The sequence below is a fragment of the Cetorhinus maximus genome, unplaced genomic scaffold (genome assembly GCF_964194155.1).
Source record: "Cetorhinus maximus unplaced genomic scaffold, sCetMax3.hap1.1 HAP1_SCAFFOLD_135, whole genome shotgun sequence".
NCBI classification, from domain to species: Eukaryota; Metazoa; Chordata; class Chondrichthyes; order Lamniformes; family Cetorhinidae; genus Cetorhinus; species Cetorhinus maximus.
The window spans coordinates 700,410-720,277 of NW_027596133.1; the positions used below are offsets into that span (position 1 = coordinate 700,410).

The 19,868-nt window shown below is 44.5% G+C and overlaps 1 protein-coding gene across 1 annotated transcript in view; it reads right to left on the minus strand.

Annotated features, from left to right (window-relative positions):
• Positions 1–19,868, minus strand: part of LOC144672870 (SCO-spondin-like) — a 163,001-nt gene that overhangs the window by 77,294 nt on the left and 65,839 nt on the right. Inside the window, exons 7-9 of the mRNA XM_078534859.1 lie at positions 10,110–10,290; positions 6,517–6,611; positions 355–611 (exon numbers count right to left, since the gene is read on the minus strand). Coding sequence (XP_078390985.1) covers positions 355–611; positions 6,517–6,611; positions 10,110–10,290 — 533 coding nt within the window. The remainder of the gene's footprint in view (positions 1–354; positions 612–6,516; positions 6,612–10,109; positions 10,291–19,868) is intronic.

A 19,868-nucleotide genomic window follows, 5' to 3' on the forward strand; every position in this document is an offset into this window, starting at 1 on the left:
TCTTCACTAGTGAAGACAGATGCAAAGTGCTCATTAAGTTCCTCAGCTGTGCCCCTTGTCTCCATAATAAGATCCCCTTTTTGATCCATAATCATCCTCACCCTTTTGACTAATTATGTTTCTACAAGACCTTTGTGTTCTCTTTTCTGTTAACCCAAATCTATTCTCAGAATTGCCCTCTGCCCCTCTTATCCCCTTCTCAGTTCTGCTTTATACTTTCTGTATTTAGTTTGACCCTCTGATACCCTTTGCCTGGTAAACTTTCTTCCAGATTCCCTGCCAGTGTCCCAGTGCAGCAAGTGAGCGAATCATCCATTTTCTCTCATTTGACAGCCACCCACAGGTCCACCTTACCCCTCAGCATGTGGATCATTGTGTTGCCAATAGTCACGATGATGGATTTGGTACATGTGACCCCGCTGGTGCCACAGGGAAGATTCTCAGCTGTCACGGTGAAGAGTCCGCTCTGCTCTTGCACTAACATATACTCGCAGTCGCCAAAGAAGCTGAACATCCTCCCGTCAAAAGTCACGTAGTGAGGGTCTCCTGTAGCAAGGCAGGTTCCAGAACATGGTTTGTTGCTGCAATGCCATTTTCGATCCCTGCACACACTAACAGTGGAGATAAAGATCAGGTTTAGGGCCTCAAATACTGAGGAGAGCAAAAACAACAAGAGACATGGCAACAGGAGGCATGGCAACAGACATCACGGCCACACTTCAGGACAACGACAAGGAGGAATGGTCATCACAAATTAGAAAATCTAATCCCCTGGATGAAAGAATGTCCGAGATATGTTAGAAGGCGTCCCCTCAGTTTCCACAGAAGAGTCTGGGAGTGAAAACGTAAAGATACAAGAGGAGGAGGATAGTTAGATAATGGTGGATAATAATGAAGAATAATGGACCACAGGTAATGACAGATAATCATGGATAGGGTTCTGGGGAGGGGATACATAGGCTGACAAAGCAAAAGGATATGGTAGCATTGTAGGGCAGCTATTTAAGTAATGATACCCAGAGTGTAACAGGACGGGACAGAGTGTACACACATAAAAAAACAGCAGCAAATAGGGTCAAAGGGGGAAAAATGGAAGAGGGCAAAATTAAAGGCTCTTTACTTAAAAGCTCATAACATTCAGAACAAACTAAATTAATTAACAGCACAAATCGAGGTTAATGGGTATGATCTTAAAGCCATTACGGAGACATGGTTACAAGGAGTTCAAAGTTGGGAACTAAATATTCAGGGGTATGTGACTTTTTGAAAGGATAGGCAAGGAAAGGGTGGTGGGGTAGCTTTGTTAGTACGAGATGGAAGAAGTACAAAAGCAAGAAATGATCTTGGGTTGGAAGATGTAGAATCCATATGGGTGGAGGTAAGAAATAACAAGGGGAAGAAGACACTGGTGGGAGTAGTCTACAGGCCTCCTAACAGTAGCTATACTGTAGGACAGAGGATAAATCAGGAGATAATGAGGGCATGTAAAAAAGGCAGTATATGAATCATGGGTGACTCTAATCTCCGTGTAGATTGGGAAAATCAAATTGGCAGAGGTAGCCACAAGCAAGAAATCACAGAGTGTATTCGGGACAGTTTCTGAGAACAATACAAAGAGTAGGAATAAACGGGTCTTTTTCCGAATGGCAGGCAGTGACTAGTGGGGTACCGCAGGGATCGGTGCTGGGACCCCAGCTATTCACAAAATATATTAATGATTTAGATGAGGGAACTAAATGTAATATCTCCAAATTTGCAGATGACACAAAGCTGGGTGGGAGGGTGAGCTGTGAGGAGGATGCAGAGATGCTTCAGTGTGATTTGGACAAGCTGAGTGAGTGGGCAAATGCATGGCAGATGCAGTATAATGTGGATAAATGTGAGGTTATCCACTTTGGTAGCAAAAACAGGAAGGCAGATTATTATCTGAATGGCTATAAATTGAGAGAGGGGAATGTGCAACGAGACCTGGGTGTCCTTGTACACCAGTCGCTGAAGGTAAGCATGCAGGTGCAGCAGGCGGTAAAGAAGGCAAATGGTATGTTGGCCTTCATAGCGAGAGGATTCAAGTACAGGAGCAGGGGTGTCTTGCTGCAATTATACAGGGCCTTGGTGAGACCACACCTGGAATATTGTGTGCAGTTTTGGTCTCCTTATCTGAGGAAGGATGTACTTGCTATAGAGGGAGTGCAGCAAAGGTTCACCGGACTGATTCCTGGGATGGCGGGACTGACATATGAGGAGAGATTGAGTCGGTTAGGATTATATTCGCTGGAGTTCAGAAGAATGAGAGGGGATCTCATAGAAACCTATAAAATTCTAACAGGACTAGACAGGGTAGATGCAGGAAGGATGTTCCTGATGGTGGGGGAGTCCAGAACCAGGGCTCACAGTCTGAGGATACGGGGTAGACCATTTAGGACTGAGATGAGGAGAAATTTCTTCACCCAGAGAGTGGTGAACCTGTGGAATTCGCTACCACAGAAAGTAGTTGAGGCCAAAACATTGTATGTTTTCAAGCAGGAGTTAGATATAGCTCTTGGGGCGAAAGAGATCAAAGGGTATTGGGAGAAAGCGGGAGCAGGCTATTGAGTTGGATGATCAGCCATGATCATAATGAATGGCGGAGCAGGCTCGAAGTGCCTACTCCTGCTGCTAGTTTCTATGTTGTGGATCCAACCAGGGATCAGGCTATTTTGGATCTGGTAATATGTAATGAGGCAGATTTAATAAATGATCTCAGAGTAAAAGATCCCCCAGGAAACAGTGACCATAACATGGTAGAATTTAGCATTTAGTTTGAGAGTGAGAAACTTGGGTCAGGAACAACTGTGCTAAACTTAGAGATAGTGGATGCACTGGTAGTAATCTTCCAAGAATCCCTAGGTTCTGGATAAGCCCCAGAAAACTGAAAAAACAGCCAATGTAACACCCTTATTCAAAAAAGGGGGGGAGACAAAAAACAGGTAACTATAGGCCAGTTAGCTTAACATCCGTCATTGGGAAAATGTTGGAGTCTATTATAAAGGATGTAATAGCAGAGCATTTAGAAATACATAATCTAATCAAACAGAATCAGCATGGCTTCATGAAGGGGAAATCATGCCTGACAAATTTATCAGAATTGAGGAGGTAACAAGCAGGATAGATAAAGGGGAACCAGTAGATGTAATACATTTGGATTTCCAAAAGGTGTTTGACAAGGTACCGCACATAAAGCTACTTAATAAGATAAGCGCTCATGGTGTTGGGGGTAGTATATTAACATGGATAGAGGACTGGCTAACTAAAAGAAGACAAGAGAGTTGGGATAAGGGGGGCATTTTCAGGATGGCAACATGTAACTAATGGACTGCCACTGGGATCAGTGCTGGGCCACAATTATTTACAATATATATTAATGACTTGAATGAGGGAAGTGAATGTACTATTGCCAAGTTTGTGGATGAAACAAAAATAGGTGGGAAGGCAAGTGGTGAGGATGACACAAAGAGTCTGCAGAGGGATATAGACAGGTTAAGTGAGTGAGAAAAACGTGGCAGATGGAATATAATGTGGGGAAATGAGAGTTTATGCACTTTGGCAGGAAGAATGGAGGAGCTGAATATTATTTAAATGGAGAAAGACTGCAGAAAGCTGCAGCACAGAGGGATTTGGGGGTCCTCGTGCATGAATCACAAAAATCTAACATACAAGTTCAATAGGTAATAGGGGAGGCAAATGGAACATTGACCTTTATTTCAAAGGGAATGGAGTATAAAAATAGGGAAGTCTTGCTAAAACTATACAAGGCACTAGTTAGACCACAGTTAAAATAGTGTGAACAGTTTTGGTCCCCTTATCTAAGGAAATAACTGGCATTGGAGGCAGCCCAGAGAAGATTCACTAGGTTGATCCCGGGTATGGAGGGATTTTCTTATGAGGAGAGGTTGAGTAGGTTGGGCCTGGAGTTTAGAAGAATGAGAGGCGACCTTATTGAAACATATAAGATTCTTAGGGGGATTGACAGGGTAGATGCTGAGAGGTTGTTTCCCCTTGTGGGAGAGTCTAGGACCAGAGGGCATAATCTCAGAGTAAGGGGTCGCCCATTTAAGACAGAGATGAGGACGAATTTCTTCTCTCAGAGGGTCGTCAATCTGTGGAATTCTTTACCGCAGAGGCTGTAGAGACTGTAGTTCTGAAGAAGAGTTTAAAAAGGGATCAAAGGAAATGCCAAACAATTATAGGCCAGTTAGTCTTACATCAGTGGTGAGCAAATTAGTAGAATCAATCCTGAGAGATAGGATTAACTGTCATGTGGAAAGGCATGGACTAGTCAGGGATGGTCAGCATGGATTTGGTAAAGGAAGGTCTTGCCTCACAAATTTGATTGAATTCTTTGAGGAAGTGACAAGAAGGGTTGATGAAGGTTGTGCAGTGGATGTTGTGTACATGGATTTTAGCAAGGCATTTGACAAGGTCGAACATGGCTGATTGGTCAGGAAAGTAAAAGCTCACAGGATTCAGGGTAATGTGGCAAACTGGATAAAAGGTTGGCTTTGTAACAGGAAACAAAGGGTAATGGTCGATGGATGTCCTTGCGAATGGAAAGTTGTCTCAAGTGGTGTTCCACAGGGCTCGGTGTTAGGACCCTTGCTGTTTGTGTTATATATTAACGATTTGGACGTGAACGTGGGGGACACGATTGGGAAATTTGCAGATGACACAAAGATTGGCCGAGTAGAGGATAGTGTAGAGGATAGCCATAATCTCCAAAATGATATAGATGGGTTGGTGGAGTGGGCGGTAAAGTGGCAGATGGATTTTAACGTAGAGAAGTGTGAGGTCATACATTTAGGGAGGTCAAACAGTTACAGGGATTACACAATAAATGGGAATATACTAAGAGGGGTGGATGAAGTGAGAGATCTTGGTGTACAAGCACACAGGTCCCTGAAGGCAGCAGTTCAAGTAGACAAGGTTGTAAAGAAGGCATATGGAATGCTCTCCTTCATTGGCAGAGGTATAGAATATAAAAGTAAGGATATAATGTTGGAATTGTATAAAACACTGGTGAGGCCACAACTGGAGTATTGTGTGCAGTTCTGGTCACCACATTACAGGAAGGACATAATAGCTCTGGAGAGAGCGCAGAGGAGGTTTACAAGAATGTTGCCAGGGTTAGAAAAGTGTAGCTACGAGGAGAGATTGGATAGGTTGGGGTTATTTTCCTTCGAACAAAGAAGGCTGGGAGGTGACTTGATTGAGGTGTACAAAATTATGAGGGGAATAGATAGAGTGGACAGGATAAAATTGTTTCCCTTGGTGGAGAATTCTAGAACCAAGGGACATAGATTCAAGATAAGTGGCAGAAGGTGTATGGGGAACACGAGGAAGAACTTTTTTTACACAGAGAGTAGTGAGTGTCTGGAATTCGCTGCCCAAGTTGGTGGTAGAGGCAGAAACTCTAAACTCTTTTAAAAAGTACCTGGATCTGCACCTTAAGTGCTGTAAGCTGCAGGGCTATGGGCCGGGTGCAGGAAGGTGGGATTAGAAAGGACACCTGGGTGTTCTCGGGCTGGCATGGACAAGATAGGCCGAATGGCCTCCTTCTGTGCTGAAACTTTTCAGTGGTTCTATGGTTCTAACAGTCATATGGACTAGAAACGTTAATTCTGTCTTTCTCTCTACAGATGCTGTCAGACCTGCTGAGTTTTTTCAGCAAGTTTTGTTTTTGGTGCTGGAGAGGCTGGGTCGTTAAGTATATTCAAGGTTGAGATAGGCAGATTTTTAATCAGTAAGAGAATCAAGGGTTATGAGGAAAAGGCAGGAAAGTGGAGTTGAGGATTATCAGATCAGCCATGATCTCATTGAATGGCGGAGCAGACTGGATGGGCCGAATGGCCTACTTCTCCTTCTACATCTTATGATCTTATGGGGCAGGAAGTAGATTAAAGGAGAAATGGAGTGGTCAGTGGTGAATGGAGAGGAGTGGGAAAGGGGCAAGGTGGGAGTGGGTTTTGGGTACTGGATTTAGAGGGGCGGTAGGGAGAAGAGGAAAAGTGATATTGGTGTGGGAAGGGGGAGGGACAGGAGGAGGGAGAGAGGGTAGAGTGAGCAGAAAGGATAGGTGGTGGGGAGAGACTGAGAAGAGGAGGGTGCAAGGAGGAATGAGGAAGAGGGAGAGGGAAGGGGAGGAGAAGGAAGAGGGGTTATTTGAGAAGGGGAGGGGGTATAAAGCGAAGGGAGGGGTGGAGCTATGTGGCTGCGGAGGAAGTTATTTTCTGTCTCGATGGGCTGAAGGGCCTCCTCTGCACTGTGATTCTGTGATTCTGTCTTGGCTGATTTGGGGCTAGCACAGGGTCAGAATCCACTTCAACCATCTCACGACCAAATCTCACCACTATCAAAGAATCACAGCTTGGCTACAACACAGGAGGCCATTCAGCCTGTTATCTTCATGCTGGCTCTCTCCAAGTACATTTCCCCAAATCACATTCAATGAAATGAATCAGTATCAGTGAGTCAGACATTCACCATTCATTACAGTCCTTCTCGATGGTCTGATTCTTCTGGTACTGGCGGCCATTGTGGTGACATGGGCAGTCCGACGGAGACACGCAAGAATCTCCCTGTCAACAGAAACAGAAATATTAGGACAAAAGCAACACTAAGACACATGGACAGGAGAACAATGAGAGACTCTGGCTCCTCCTGACAACGTGCAATCAGTACAGTCTCTCTCTCTCACACACACACACACACACAATACAGTATTTCTCTCACACACACACACACTACAGTATTTCTCTCACACACACACACCTACAGTATTTCTCTCTCTCTCACACACACACTACAGTATTTCTCTCTCACACACACACACTACAGTATTTCTCTCACACACACACACTACAGTATTTCTCTCTCTCACACACACACTACAGTATTTCTCTCACACACACACACTACAGTATTTCTCTCTCTCACACACACACTACAGTATTTCTCTCACACACACACACCTACAGTATTTCTCTCTCTCACACACACACACTACAGTATTTCTCTCTCTCACACACACACTACAGTATTTCTCTCTCACACACATACTACAGTATTTCTTTCTCTCTCACACACACTACAGTATTTCTCTCTCTCACACACACACTACAGTATTTCTTTCTCACACACACACTACAGTATTTCTCTCTCACACACACACTACAGTATTTATCTCTCTCACACACACACTACAGTATTTATCTCTCTCACACACACTACAGTATTTCTCTCTCACATACACAAAGTACAGTATCCCAAGCACAAAGACAGTTGTCTCTCTCTCATACACACAGTAGTTTCTGTCTCTCACACAGTCGTGACTCAGGCATAGACACACACGTTAGTCCTCAGACACACAGTACACTCTTTCCCTTACACACTGCAGAGTTTCTCTCTCTCTCATACATATCACACTTATTCAATACAAACTTGAGTTATGTTAGAATCATCTCTCACAAGACTGAAGTTTTTTTTTACAAACTTGGCAGATTTGGCATGACCTGGGCATTTGGATGTTAACCTGGGATTTTTTTTTTAAAAAAGGTCATAAATCCACCTTGGAACTGTCAACAAGCAGGTCTCTTCCCAGAAATCACCTGATCTGTATGGTGCTTAAGGAGGAGTTGTTTGTTTGTGTTGAATTGCAAAGTACTTTAATTAATGAAAATCTGGGAGACAAAAAGGCAATTACATGGGGCATGGGAAAAAACAACTTGTTTTGAAGGCAGTTTTATTAAAGAACAAGCTGAGGAAAGGCGGCTAGTTTGACTGGCTTCCTCTCTCTTCCTTGCCTAAAATTGTGTGTGGCCATCAACCAGTAGCCAGAGAACCCTCATCTGAGTGTAACGAGTCTACATTTGGACCTGCAAAGCTGGACAGTTGGGTGGGAACTTCCAGGCATTCACCGGGACCAGCCCCATCTGCACACAAGAGAAATCCAGGTCAACAGCATCGAGGCCCTGTGGACTTTCTCCTTTACTTTATAACGCCCATCCTCCAAAGCCCATCTCTGCAGAGAGACTCTACCTGTTTGTCCTTTGGTTGTCTGTGTGTGCGTGTGTGTGTGCGCCTGTGTGTGCATCTGTGTGCGTGTGCGTATGTATATGCGTGTGTGTGTGTATGTGCGTGTGTGTATGTGAGTGTGTGTGTGCTGGGAGAATTCTTTAGGAAGGGATAGACAGTTATACTTCCCGATTACAACTGTGTGTTAACCAGTACGTGCAACTTGTTAACAGAAGTTTTGTTTTAAAATAAATGAATCATTCTGAGTTTTGGAAAGACGCCTGGTCAGAGTCTCTTTTCCTCTGGGTATGAGAGGTATATATTGGCCATTTTGGAAAGAAAATTAAACATTTAAATGAATGTTACGGCCTGAAGAGTCATGGAGCTGGATAATTTGTATATTTGCCCCACTCCGGTCATAATAGTTAAATATAAACTTATGAAGTATAAATCCAAATTGGGCATTTTCCTGTAAAACAAAGTGGAGTTGAGAGGTTAGGTGACTCTTCCTTTCCTGCCAATATTCTCATTATGAATGCACATTTTGCAGAGTGGGGCTTGAACCCAGAGTTTCTGGGTCAGAGGCATGGATACTAACCGCTGCACCAAGTGACCTCTAGGTCTCTGATAAGGAGATTTAAACAGTCGAGACATAAACCCCTCGATCATCCAGAAAAAGACACTGCCTGAGAAACAGCAAAAGGCAGAGAATCGTGTTGGTCTTCACCTCTTCCTGGGGAACCAGACTCGGGCTTCACTCCAGAGCTTTGATATTGCAACCTGACTATTAATATTGCAATCACCTTGTTAAAGACAATTACTAGTTAAACAGGTGATGAGCATTGATTATCCCATCGAAACACAATAAAAAGATCCAGCTGGAACACTTTGTGTGGAAGTCACTAACACTGAGGAGCTGCCCTAAAAATAAACCAGGTTTAACCAAGAGACCAGCCTGGATTAATTCTTCCACCACAACCTCTTATTGTGAATAACGCTGACTGGGGTGGAACAGAGAAACCTGCTACTGTAAAAGTAAAACATCTTCCTAAACCTCCAGACTCTCCTTCAAAGGGCAAAAGAATGACAGGTCTGCATCATTTCAATTCTTCACCCTGAAGAAATGCAAGTATAACAGAGAACTCTTGGATTCCTAAGACCTGAACACATGCTGCTCCTGTAAACACAATCTTTATCAGTCGGAGTGTGAGAGCGGATGTAGTCGTGGATATGTTTGATGTTGAATAATAAACATTTATCTTTCTTTTAAAACTTACAATGAAAGCTGTCATTCATCTGTTCCTGACAGTTACAGTACTCTGGGTTAAAACACTTTTTAAAAAAACACACTGTCTTTGGTCATTCAAGAGGGGGAACAAAGGGAGAACCATCCCTTTCACACCTGCCCTCTCTGCAAAAGACACACACCTCTCGCACAAATACACACGGTACAGTCTCTCTCGCACAAACACACACACGGTACAGTCTCTCTCACACACAAGCATAAACACACATGGTACAGTCTCTCTCGCACAAACACACACACGGTACAGTCTCTCTCGCACACACACACACACTACAGTCTCTCTCGTACGCGCACACACATGGTACGGTCTCTCTCGTGCACACACACATACTACAGTCTCTCTTGCACACACACATACACACGGTACAGTCTCTCCCGCACACACACACTACAGTCTCTCTCGTGCACACACACACGGTACAGTCTCTCGCATGCACACACACACACACTACAGTCTCTCTCGTGCGCACAAACACACACGGTACAGTCTCTCGTGCACACACACACTCACACACAGTACAGTCTCTGGCACACACACACACACACACACACACGGTACAGTCTCTCACGCACACACACACAAACACACACGGTACAGTCTCTGGCACACACACTCTTGTACAGTTTCTCGCACACACACACTACAGTCTCTCTCGCTCGCACACACCTTACAGTTTCTCTCTCAGAAACAAAGTTCAGTCTCTCTCACACACACGGTACATTCACTGCCCCATGTTGTGTTCTTTTCTAGCCCTACCAGCAGTACAAGGTCACCCGGACATCCGCAGCCACTGAATGGATGATGACAGGTTTCATTGAGGTCAATGTTGTCGCAGGTCTTCAGGCAGGAGTTGAAGGTGTAGATGAGATTATTGGGACAGAAGGCAGTTTCAGGGCAGATCCGATCAGTGCAGTTCCAAACTCCACTGACGCACGAGCTAGAAAACAATGACATGGAGCCAAGAGGCTTGTCAGAGAAACAGTGACAGGACTTTCTGAAGCACAAGTAAACATGAGGAACACAGGGCACAGGGTCAGCACACAACACTCCACTGGTCAGTCATCTCAATGATATTTGTGGGATCTCACTGTGCCCAAATGGATGGACTCTCCCTCAGCTCGCTGTTACATGGAGAGGGATGGGGGAGCTTTGGAGAGGGGCACAGACACACAGAGAGGGAGGGGATTTGGGGCAGTTGGCTTGGTGCTTTGGGGAGGGATGGGATTCCGGGATGACTCATTATTGTCAGTTGTAGCTGGTTGTGTGGCAGAGAAATTCAATGAAACCGACCTATCCTGTGAGGGTTAGGAAACAGGTGACAGGGTGATTTCATCAAACTCCTCCCACCACCCATTCCAATCAGCACCGTCACATTTCGAATTGTACAGAATCCACCAGCACCTACATATAGGGTCATATAAATACATCAGGACCTGGGAAAAGGAGGAGGCCATTCAGCCCCTCAAGCCTGTTCCACCAGCCAATGGGATCATGGCTGATGTGCCACCTAACTTAATCCCTTAACACTCACCATTAACAAAGGTTTATCAACCTCAGATTTAAAGTTAATCATTAATCTAACATCATTTGCCATTTGCAGAAGAGAGTTCCAAACTTCTGCTGCCCTGTGCGTGTGTAGACATGTTCCGGAAAGGTCTGCCTCAAATGATTAGACCCTTCCCTCGGTCAGAGATGCCACAATTAATGGAAATAGTTTCTATCGAACTTGTCTGTTCTCCAAATATCTTGAAAACTTTGATCAAATCACCCTTAACCTTCTAAATTCCAGGACACAATCTTAGTTTGTGTAATCTCTCCTCATAATTTAACCCTTGGAGTCCAGATATCATTTTGGCAAATCTACACTGCGCTCCCTCCAAAGGTGTGGTGCTCAGAACTACTCACAGTGACTCCAGGTGTATAGCTAAAGAATAACTTCTACCCACTTCTATTCTAATCCTCAGGAAGGCCAGCATTCCATTAGCCTTTCTGATTATTCCCTGTACCTGCTCATGACATTTTAAAGGTTTGTGTAGGCGGATGTCTAAATCTCTTTGGACCTCCATTGTTTCTAGTTTCCACCATTTAGAAATGATGCATCATCGCCTCCATGAATGTGCTGATACATGAGAGAGAGAGAGAGAAGGTTAAAAATGATTGGAGAAATGGTGATTGCGTTTAAGGTTGGTTAATAGAAATCTCCAACTGTAACAGCAGCAGAAATCACTGACTAGGCCTAACTGACAAGACACAAATTCGGGTGGAGATGACCAGATATGGCAATGTACACAGGCAGAATGAATCAGGGAGAGAAAGGAAAAATCAAGAAAAGGTCAGGTAGTCGTTTGACTGGACAGAACTTGAGTATTGCTGAAAAAAGAGACATGTCTAAGCTTTTTATCTTGCACTCATCAGGACACTCACAACAATTTATACTGTATGTGAAGAGAGTACTGATTGGTTGGCAAGTGGTGTTGCATGGAGAATGCACCACTCATGGTGACTGACAGTTCACTGCCAAGCATTGTTTGAAATTTAAACCAGGCAGCTTGATCCTGATTGGTCAAGGCATTGCCCTGTGGAATGAGTCAGCGAATGGCTGTCGCTGATTTTGTTTAGCTGGAACAGGCGCTATGCGTGTAATTCACAAATTATCAAAGAATGTGTAATGTGGTAAATGAATTCCAGTGTCAGTGTGATGCTGGGTATGTAGGCCGTACATCCCAAAGACTGGTGGATCGGATCAAACAGCATGTCCCAGCCACTGTTCACAACGGGCAAGGTACAGACCAAACCCAACCTGCCCATGCTTACAAAACTCAAAACACAGTGTCCAACATTGGATGTGACTTCACGATTGGACAACATTTGCTGAACAATCCTCAATGTACTAAGAATCACCCTGACAACCAGTTTAAGATTATCCTTTGGGCTCGCAGTGTGGTGTATTTGCATGTACTGGAAGCTACATGTATTAATACACGGGGCCCTGTTCCTTGCAGACAGAAAGAACATGTACACGCATAGCGCCTGTTTCAGCTAAACAAAATCAGTGCCAGCCATTCACTGACTCATTCCACAGGGCAATGCCTTGACCAATCAGGGTCAAGATGTCAGGTTTCAAATAACAGTTGGCAGTTAACTGAGAGTCACCATTAGTTGTGCATTTTCAACAGGGCCATAAGATGTAAAAGCAGAATTAGGCCATTCGGCCCATCGAGTCTGCTCCACCATTCAATGCGATCATGGCTGATCTGATAATCCTCAACTCCACTTTCCTGCCTTTTCCCATAACCATTGATTCCCTTACTGATTAAAAATCTGTCTATCTCAGCCTTGAATATACTTAATGACCCAGCCTCTACAGCCCTCTGTGGTAAAGAATTCCACAGAATCACTACCAACTGAGAGGAGAAATTCCTCCTCATCCCTGTTTCAAATAGGTGAACCATTACTCTGAGATTATGCCCACAGGTCCTAGACTCTCTCACAAGGGGAAAAAACCTCTCAGCATCTACCCTGTCAAGTCCCCCTAAGATTCTTATATCTTTCAATAAGGTCGCTTCTCATTCTTTTAAATTCCAATGAGTACAGGACATGGGAATACACTGTGACTACACTGTCCACATGGGAAATCACTGTGACTGCACTGTCAACATGGGAATACACTGTGACTACACTGTCAACATGGGAATACACTGTGACTACACTGTTCACATGGGAATACACTGTGACTACACTGTCCACATGGGAATACACTGTGATTGCACTGTCCACATGGGAATACACTGTGCCTGCACTATCCACATGGGACTACACCGTGACTACACTGTCCACATGGGAATACACTGTGATTACACTGTCCACATGGGAATACACTGTGACTACACTGTCGACATGGGAATACACTGTGACTACACTGTCCACATGGGAATACACTGTGATTACACTGTCCACATGGGAATACACTGTGACTACACTGTCCACATGGGAATATACTGTGATTACACTGTCCACATGGGAATACACTGTGACTACACTGTCCACATGGGAATATACTGTGATTACACTGTCCACATGGGAATACACTGTGACTACACTGTCCACATGGGAACAAACTGTGACTACACTGTCCACATTGGAATACACTGTGACTACACTGGCCACATGGGAATACAATGTGATTACACTGTCCACATGGGAATACACTGTGACTACACTGTCCACATGGGAATACACTGTGACTAAACTGTCCCCATGGGAATACACTGTGACTACACTGTCCACATGGGAAAACACTGTGACTACACTGTCCACATGGGAATACACTGTGATTACACTGTCCACATGGGAATACACTGTGATTACGCTGTCCACATGGGAATACACTGTGATTACACTGTCCACATGGGAATACACTGTGCCTGCACTGTCCATATGGGAATGCACTGTTACTGCACTGTCCACATGGGAATACACTGTGACTACCCTGTCCACATGGGAACACACTGTGATTATACTGTCCGCATGGGAATACACTGTGACTACACTGTCCACATGGGAATACACTGTGATTACACTGTCCACATGGGAATACACTGTGATTACACTGTCCACATGGGAATACACTGTGACTACACTGTCAACATGGAAATAGACTGTGACTACACTGTCCACATGGGAATACACTGTGACTACACTGTCCACATGGGAATACACTGTGACGACACTGTCCACATGGGAATTCACTGTGACTACACTGACCACATGGGAATATACTGTGATTACACTGTCCACATGGGAATACACTGTGACTACACTGTCCACATGGGAACAAACTGTGACTACACTGTCCACATGGGAATACACTGTGACTACACTGTCCACATGGGAATACACTGTGATTACACTGTCCACATGGGAATACACTGTGACTACACTGTCCACATGGGAATACACTGTGATAACACTGTCCACATGGGAAAACACTGTGACTACACTGTCCACATGGGAATACACTGTGATTACACTGTCCACATGGGAATACACTGTGACTACACTGTCCACATGGGAATACACTGTGATTACACTGTCCACATAGGAATACACTGTGATTACACTGTCCACATGGGAATACACTGTGATTACACTGTCCACATGGGAATACACTGTGATTAAACTGTCCACATGGGAATACACTGTGATTACACTGTCCACATGGGAATACACTGTGACTACACAGTCCACATGGGAATACACTGTGATTACACTGTCCACATGGGAATAAACTGTGATTACACTGTCCACATGGCAATACAATGTGATTACACTGTCCACATGGGAATACACTGTAATTACACTGTCCACATGGGAATACACTGTGCCTGCACTGTCCACATGGGAATACACTGTGATTACACTGTCCACATGGGAATACACTGTGATTACACTGTCCACATGGGAATACACTGTGATTACACTGTCCACATGGGAATACACTGTGACTACACTGCCCACATGGGAATACACTGTGATTACACTGTCCACATGGGAATACACTGTGATTACACTGTCCACATGGGAATACACTGTGACTGCACTGTTCACATGGGAATACACTGTGCCTGCACTGTCCACATGGGAATACATTGTGATTACACTGTCCACATGGGAATACACTGTGACTGCACTGTCCGCATGGGAATACACTGTGACTACAATGTCCACATGGGAATACAATGTGATTACACTGTCCACATGGGAATACACTGTGACTACACTGTCCACATGGGAAAACACTGTGACTACACTGTCCATATGGGAATACACTGTGATTACACTGTCCACATGGGAATACACTGTGATTACACTGTCCACATGGGAATACACTGTGATTACACTGTCCACATGGGAATACACTGTGCCTGCACTGTCCACATGGGAATGCACTGTGACTGCACTGTCCACATGGGAAAACACTGTGACTACACTGTCCAGATGGGAATACACTGTGATTATACTGTCCGCATGGGAATACACTGTGACTACACTGTCCACATGGGAATACACTGTGATTACACTGTCCACATGGGAATACACTGTGATTACACTGTCCACATGGGAATATACTGTGACTACACTGTCAACATGGGAATACACTGTGACTACACTGTCCAAATGGGAATACACTGTGACGACACTGTCCACATGGGAATACACTGTGACTACAGTGTCCACATGGGAATACACTGTGACTACACTGTCCACATGGGAATATACTGTGATTACACTGTCCACATGGGAATACACTGTGACTACACTGTCCACATGGGAACAAACTGTGACTACACTGTCCACATGGGAATACACTGTGACTACACTGTCCACATGGGAATACACTGTGATTACACTGTCCACATGGGAAAACACTGTGACTACACTGTCCACATGGGAATACAATGTGAATACACTGTCCACATGGGAATACACTGTGACTACACTATCCACATGGGAATACACTGTGACGACATTGTCCACATGGGAATACACTGTGATTACACTGTCCACGTGGGAATACACTGTGACTACACTGTCCACATGGGAATACACTGTGATTACACTGTCCACATGGGAATACACTGTGATTACACTGTCCACATGGGAATACACTGTGATTACACTGTCCACATGGGAATACACTGTGATTACACTGTCCACATGGGAATACACTGTGATTACACTGTCCACATGGGAATACACTGTGATTACACTGTCCACATGGGAATACACTGTGATTACACTGTCCAAATGGGAATAAACTGTGATTACACTGTCCACATGGGAATACAATGTGATTACACTGTCCACATGGGAATACACTGTGATTACACTGTCCACATGGGAATACACTGTGACTACACTGTCCACATGGGAATACACTGTGACTACACTGTCCACATGGGAATACACTGTGACTACACTGTCCACATGGGAATACACTGGGATTACACTGTCCACATGGGAATACACTGTGATTACACTGTCCACAAAAGAATACACTGTGATAACACTGTCCACATGGGAATACACTGTGATTACACTGTCCACATGGGAATACACTGTGATTACACTGTCCACATGGTAATACACTGTGACTACACTGTCCACATGGGAATACACTGTGACTACACTGTCCACATGGGAATACACTGTCACTACACTGTCCACATGGGAATACACTGTGACTACACTGTCCACATGGGAATACACTGTGACTACACTGTCCACATGGGAATACACTGTGACTACACTGTCCACATGGGAATACACTGTGACAACACTGTCCACATGGGAATACACTGTGACTGCACTGTTCACATGGGAATACACTGTGCCTGCACTGTCCACATGGGAATACACTGTGATTACACTGTCCACATGGGAATACACTGTGACTGCACTGTCCACATGGGAATACACTGTGACTACACTGTCCACATGGGAATACCATGTGATTACACTGTCCACATGGGAATACACTGTGATTACACTGTCCACATGGGAATACAATGTGACTAAACTGTCCACATGGGAATACACTGTGACTAAACTGTCCACATGGGAATACACTGTGACTACACATTCCACATGGGAATACACTGTGACTACACTGTCCACATGGGAATAAACTGTGACTGCACTGTCCACATGTGAATACACTGTGATTACACTTTCCACATGGGAATACACTGTGCCTGCACTGTCCACATGGGAATACACTGTGACTACACTGTCCACATGGGAATACACTGTGATTACACAGTCAATATGGGAATACACTGTGACTACACTGTCCACATGGGAATACACTGTGACTGCAATGTCCACGTGGGAATACACTGTGATTACACTGTCCACATGCGAATACACTGTGATTACACTGTCCACATGGGAATACAATGTGACTACACTGTCCACATGGGAAAACACTGTGACTACACTGTCCACATGGGAATACACTGTGACTACACTGTCCACATGGGAATACACTGTGACTACACTGTCCACATGGGAATACACTGTGACTGCACTGTTCACATGGGAATACACTGTGCCTGCACTGTCCACATGGGAATACACTTTGATTACACTGTCCACATGGGAATACACTGTGACTGCACTGTCCAAATGGGAATACACTGTGACTACACTGTCCACATGGGAATACACAGTGATTACACTGTCCACATGGGAATACACTGTGATTACACTGTCCACAAAGGAATACACTGTGACTACACTGCCCACATGGGAATACACTGTGACTACACTGTCCACATGGGAATACACTGTGACTACACTGTCCACATGCGAATACACTGTGATTACACTGTCCACATCGGAATACACTGTGACTACTCTGTCCACATGGGAATACACTGTCACTACTCTGTCCACATGGGAATACACTGTGACTACACTGTCCACATGGGAATACAATGTGATTACACTGTCCACATGGGAATACACTGTGATTACACTGTCCACATGGGAAGACACTGTGACTAAACTGTCCACATGGGAATACAATGTGACTAAACTGTCCACATGGGAATACACTGTGACTACACATTCCACATGGGAATACACTGTGACAACACTGTCCACATGGGAATACACTGTGACTGCACTGTTCACATGGGAATACACTGTGCCTGCACTGTCCACATGGGAATACACTGTGATTACACTGTCCACATGAGAATACACTGTGACTGCACTGTCCACATGGGAATACACTGTGACTACACTGTCCACATGGGAATACAATGTGATTACACTGTCCACATGGGAATACACTGTGATTACACTGTCCACATGGGAATACACTGTGACTAAACTGTCCACATGGGAATACACTGTGACTAAACTGTCCACATCGGAATACACTGTGACTACACATTCCACATGGGAATACACTGTGACTACACTGTCCACATGGGAATTCACTGTGACTACACTTTCCACATGGGAATACACTGTGACTACACTGTCCACATGGGAATACACTGTGACTACACTGTCCACATGGGAATACACTGTGACTACACTGTCCACATGGGAATACACTGTGACAACACTGTCCACATGGGAATACACTGTGACTGCACTGTCCACATGGGAATAGACTGTGCCTGCACTGTCCGCATGGGAATACACTGTGATTACACTGTCCACATGGGAATATACTGTGACTGCACTGTCCACATGGGAATACACTGTGACTACACTGTCCACATGGGAATACAATGTGATTACACTGTCCACATGGGAATACACTGTGATTACACTGTCCACATGGGAATACACTGTGACAAGACTGTCCACATGGGAATACACTGTGACTACACTGTCCACATGGGAATACACTGTGACTAAACTGTCCACATGGGAATACACTGTGATTACACTGTCCACATGGGAATACACTGTGATTACACTGTCCACATGGGAATACACTGTGATTACACTGTCCACATGGGAATACAATGTGATTACACTGTCCACATGGGAATACACTGTGACTACACTGTCCACATGGGAATGCACTGTGACTACACTGTCCACATGGGAATACACTGTGTTAACACTGTCCACATGGGAATACACTGTGATTACACTGTCCACATGGGAATACACTGTGACCATACAGTCCACATGGGAATGCACTGTGACTCCACTGTCCACATGGGAATGCACTGTGACTACACTGTCCACATGGGAATACACTGTGACTACACTGTCCACATGGGAATACACTGTGACTACACTGTCCACATGGGAATACACTGTGACAACACTGTCCACATGAGAATACACTGTGACTGCACTGTTCACATGGGAATACACTGTGCCTGCACTGTCCACATGGGAATACACTGTTATTACACTGTCCACATGGGAATACACTGTGACTGCACTGTCCACATGGGAATACACTGTGACAACACTGTCCACATGGGAATACAATGTGATTACACTGTCCACATGGGAATACACTGTGATTACACTGTCCACATGGGAATACACTGAGACAAATCTGTCCACATGGGAATACACTGTGACTAAACTGTCCACATGGGAATACACTGTGACTACACATTCCACATGGGAATACACTGTGACTACACTGTCCACATGGGAATTCAGTGTGACTACACTTTCCACATGGGAATACACTGTGACTACACTGTCCACATGGGAATACACTGTGACTACACTATCCACATGGGAATACACTGTGACTACACTGTCCACATGGGAATACACTGTGACAACACTGTCCACATGGGAATACACTGTGACTGCACAGTTCACATGGGAATAGAATGTGCCTGCACTGTCCACATGGGAATACACTGTGATTACACTGTCAACATGGGAATACACTGTGACTGCACTGTCCACATGGGAATACACTGTGACTACACTGTCCACATGGGAATACAATGTGAT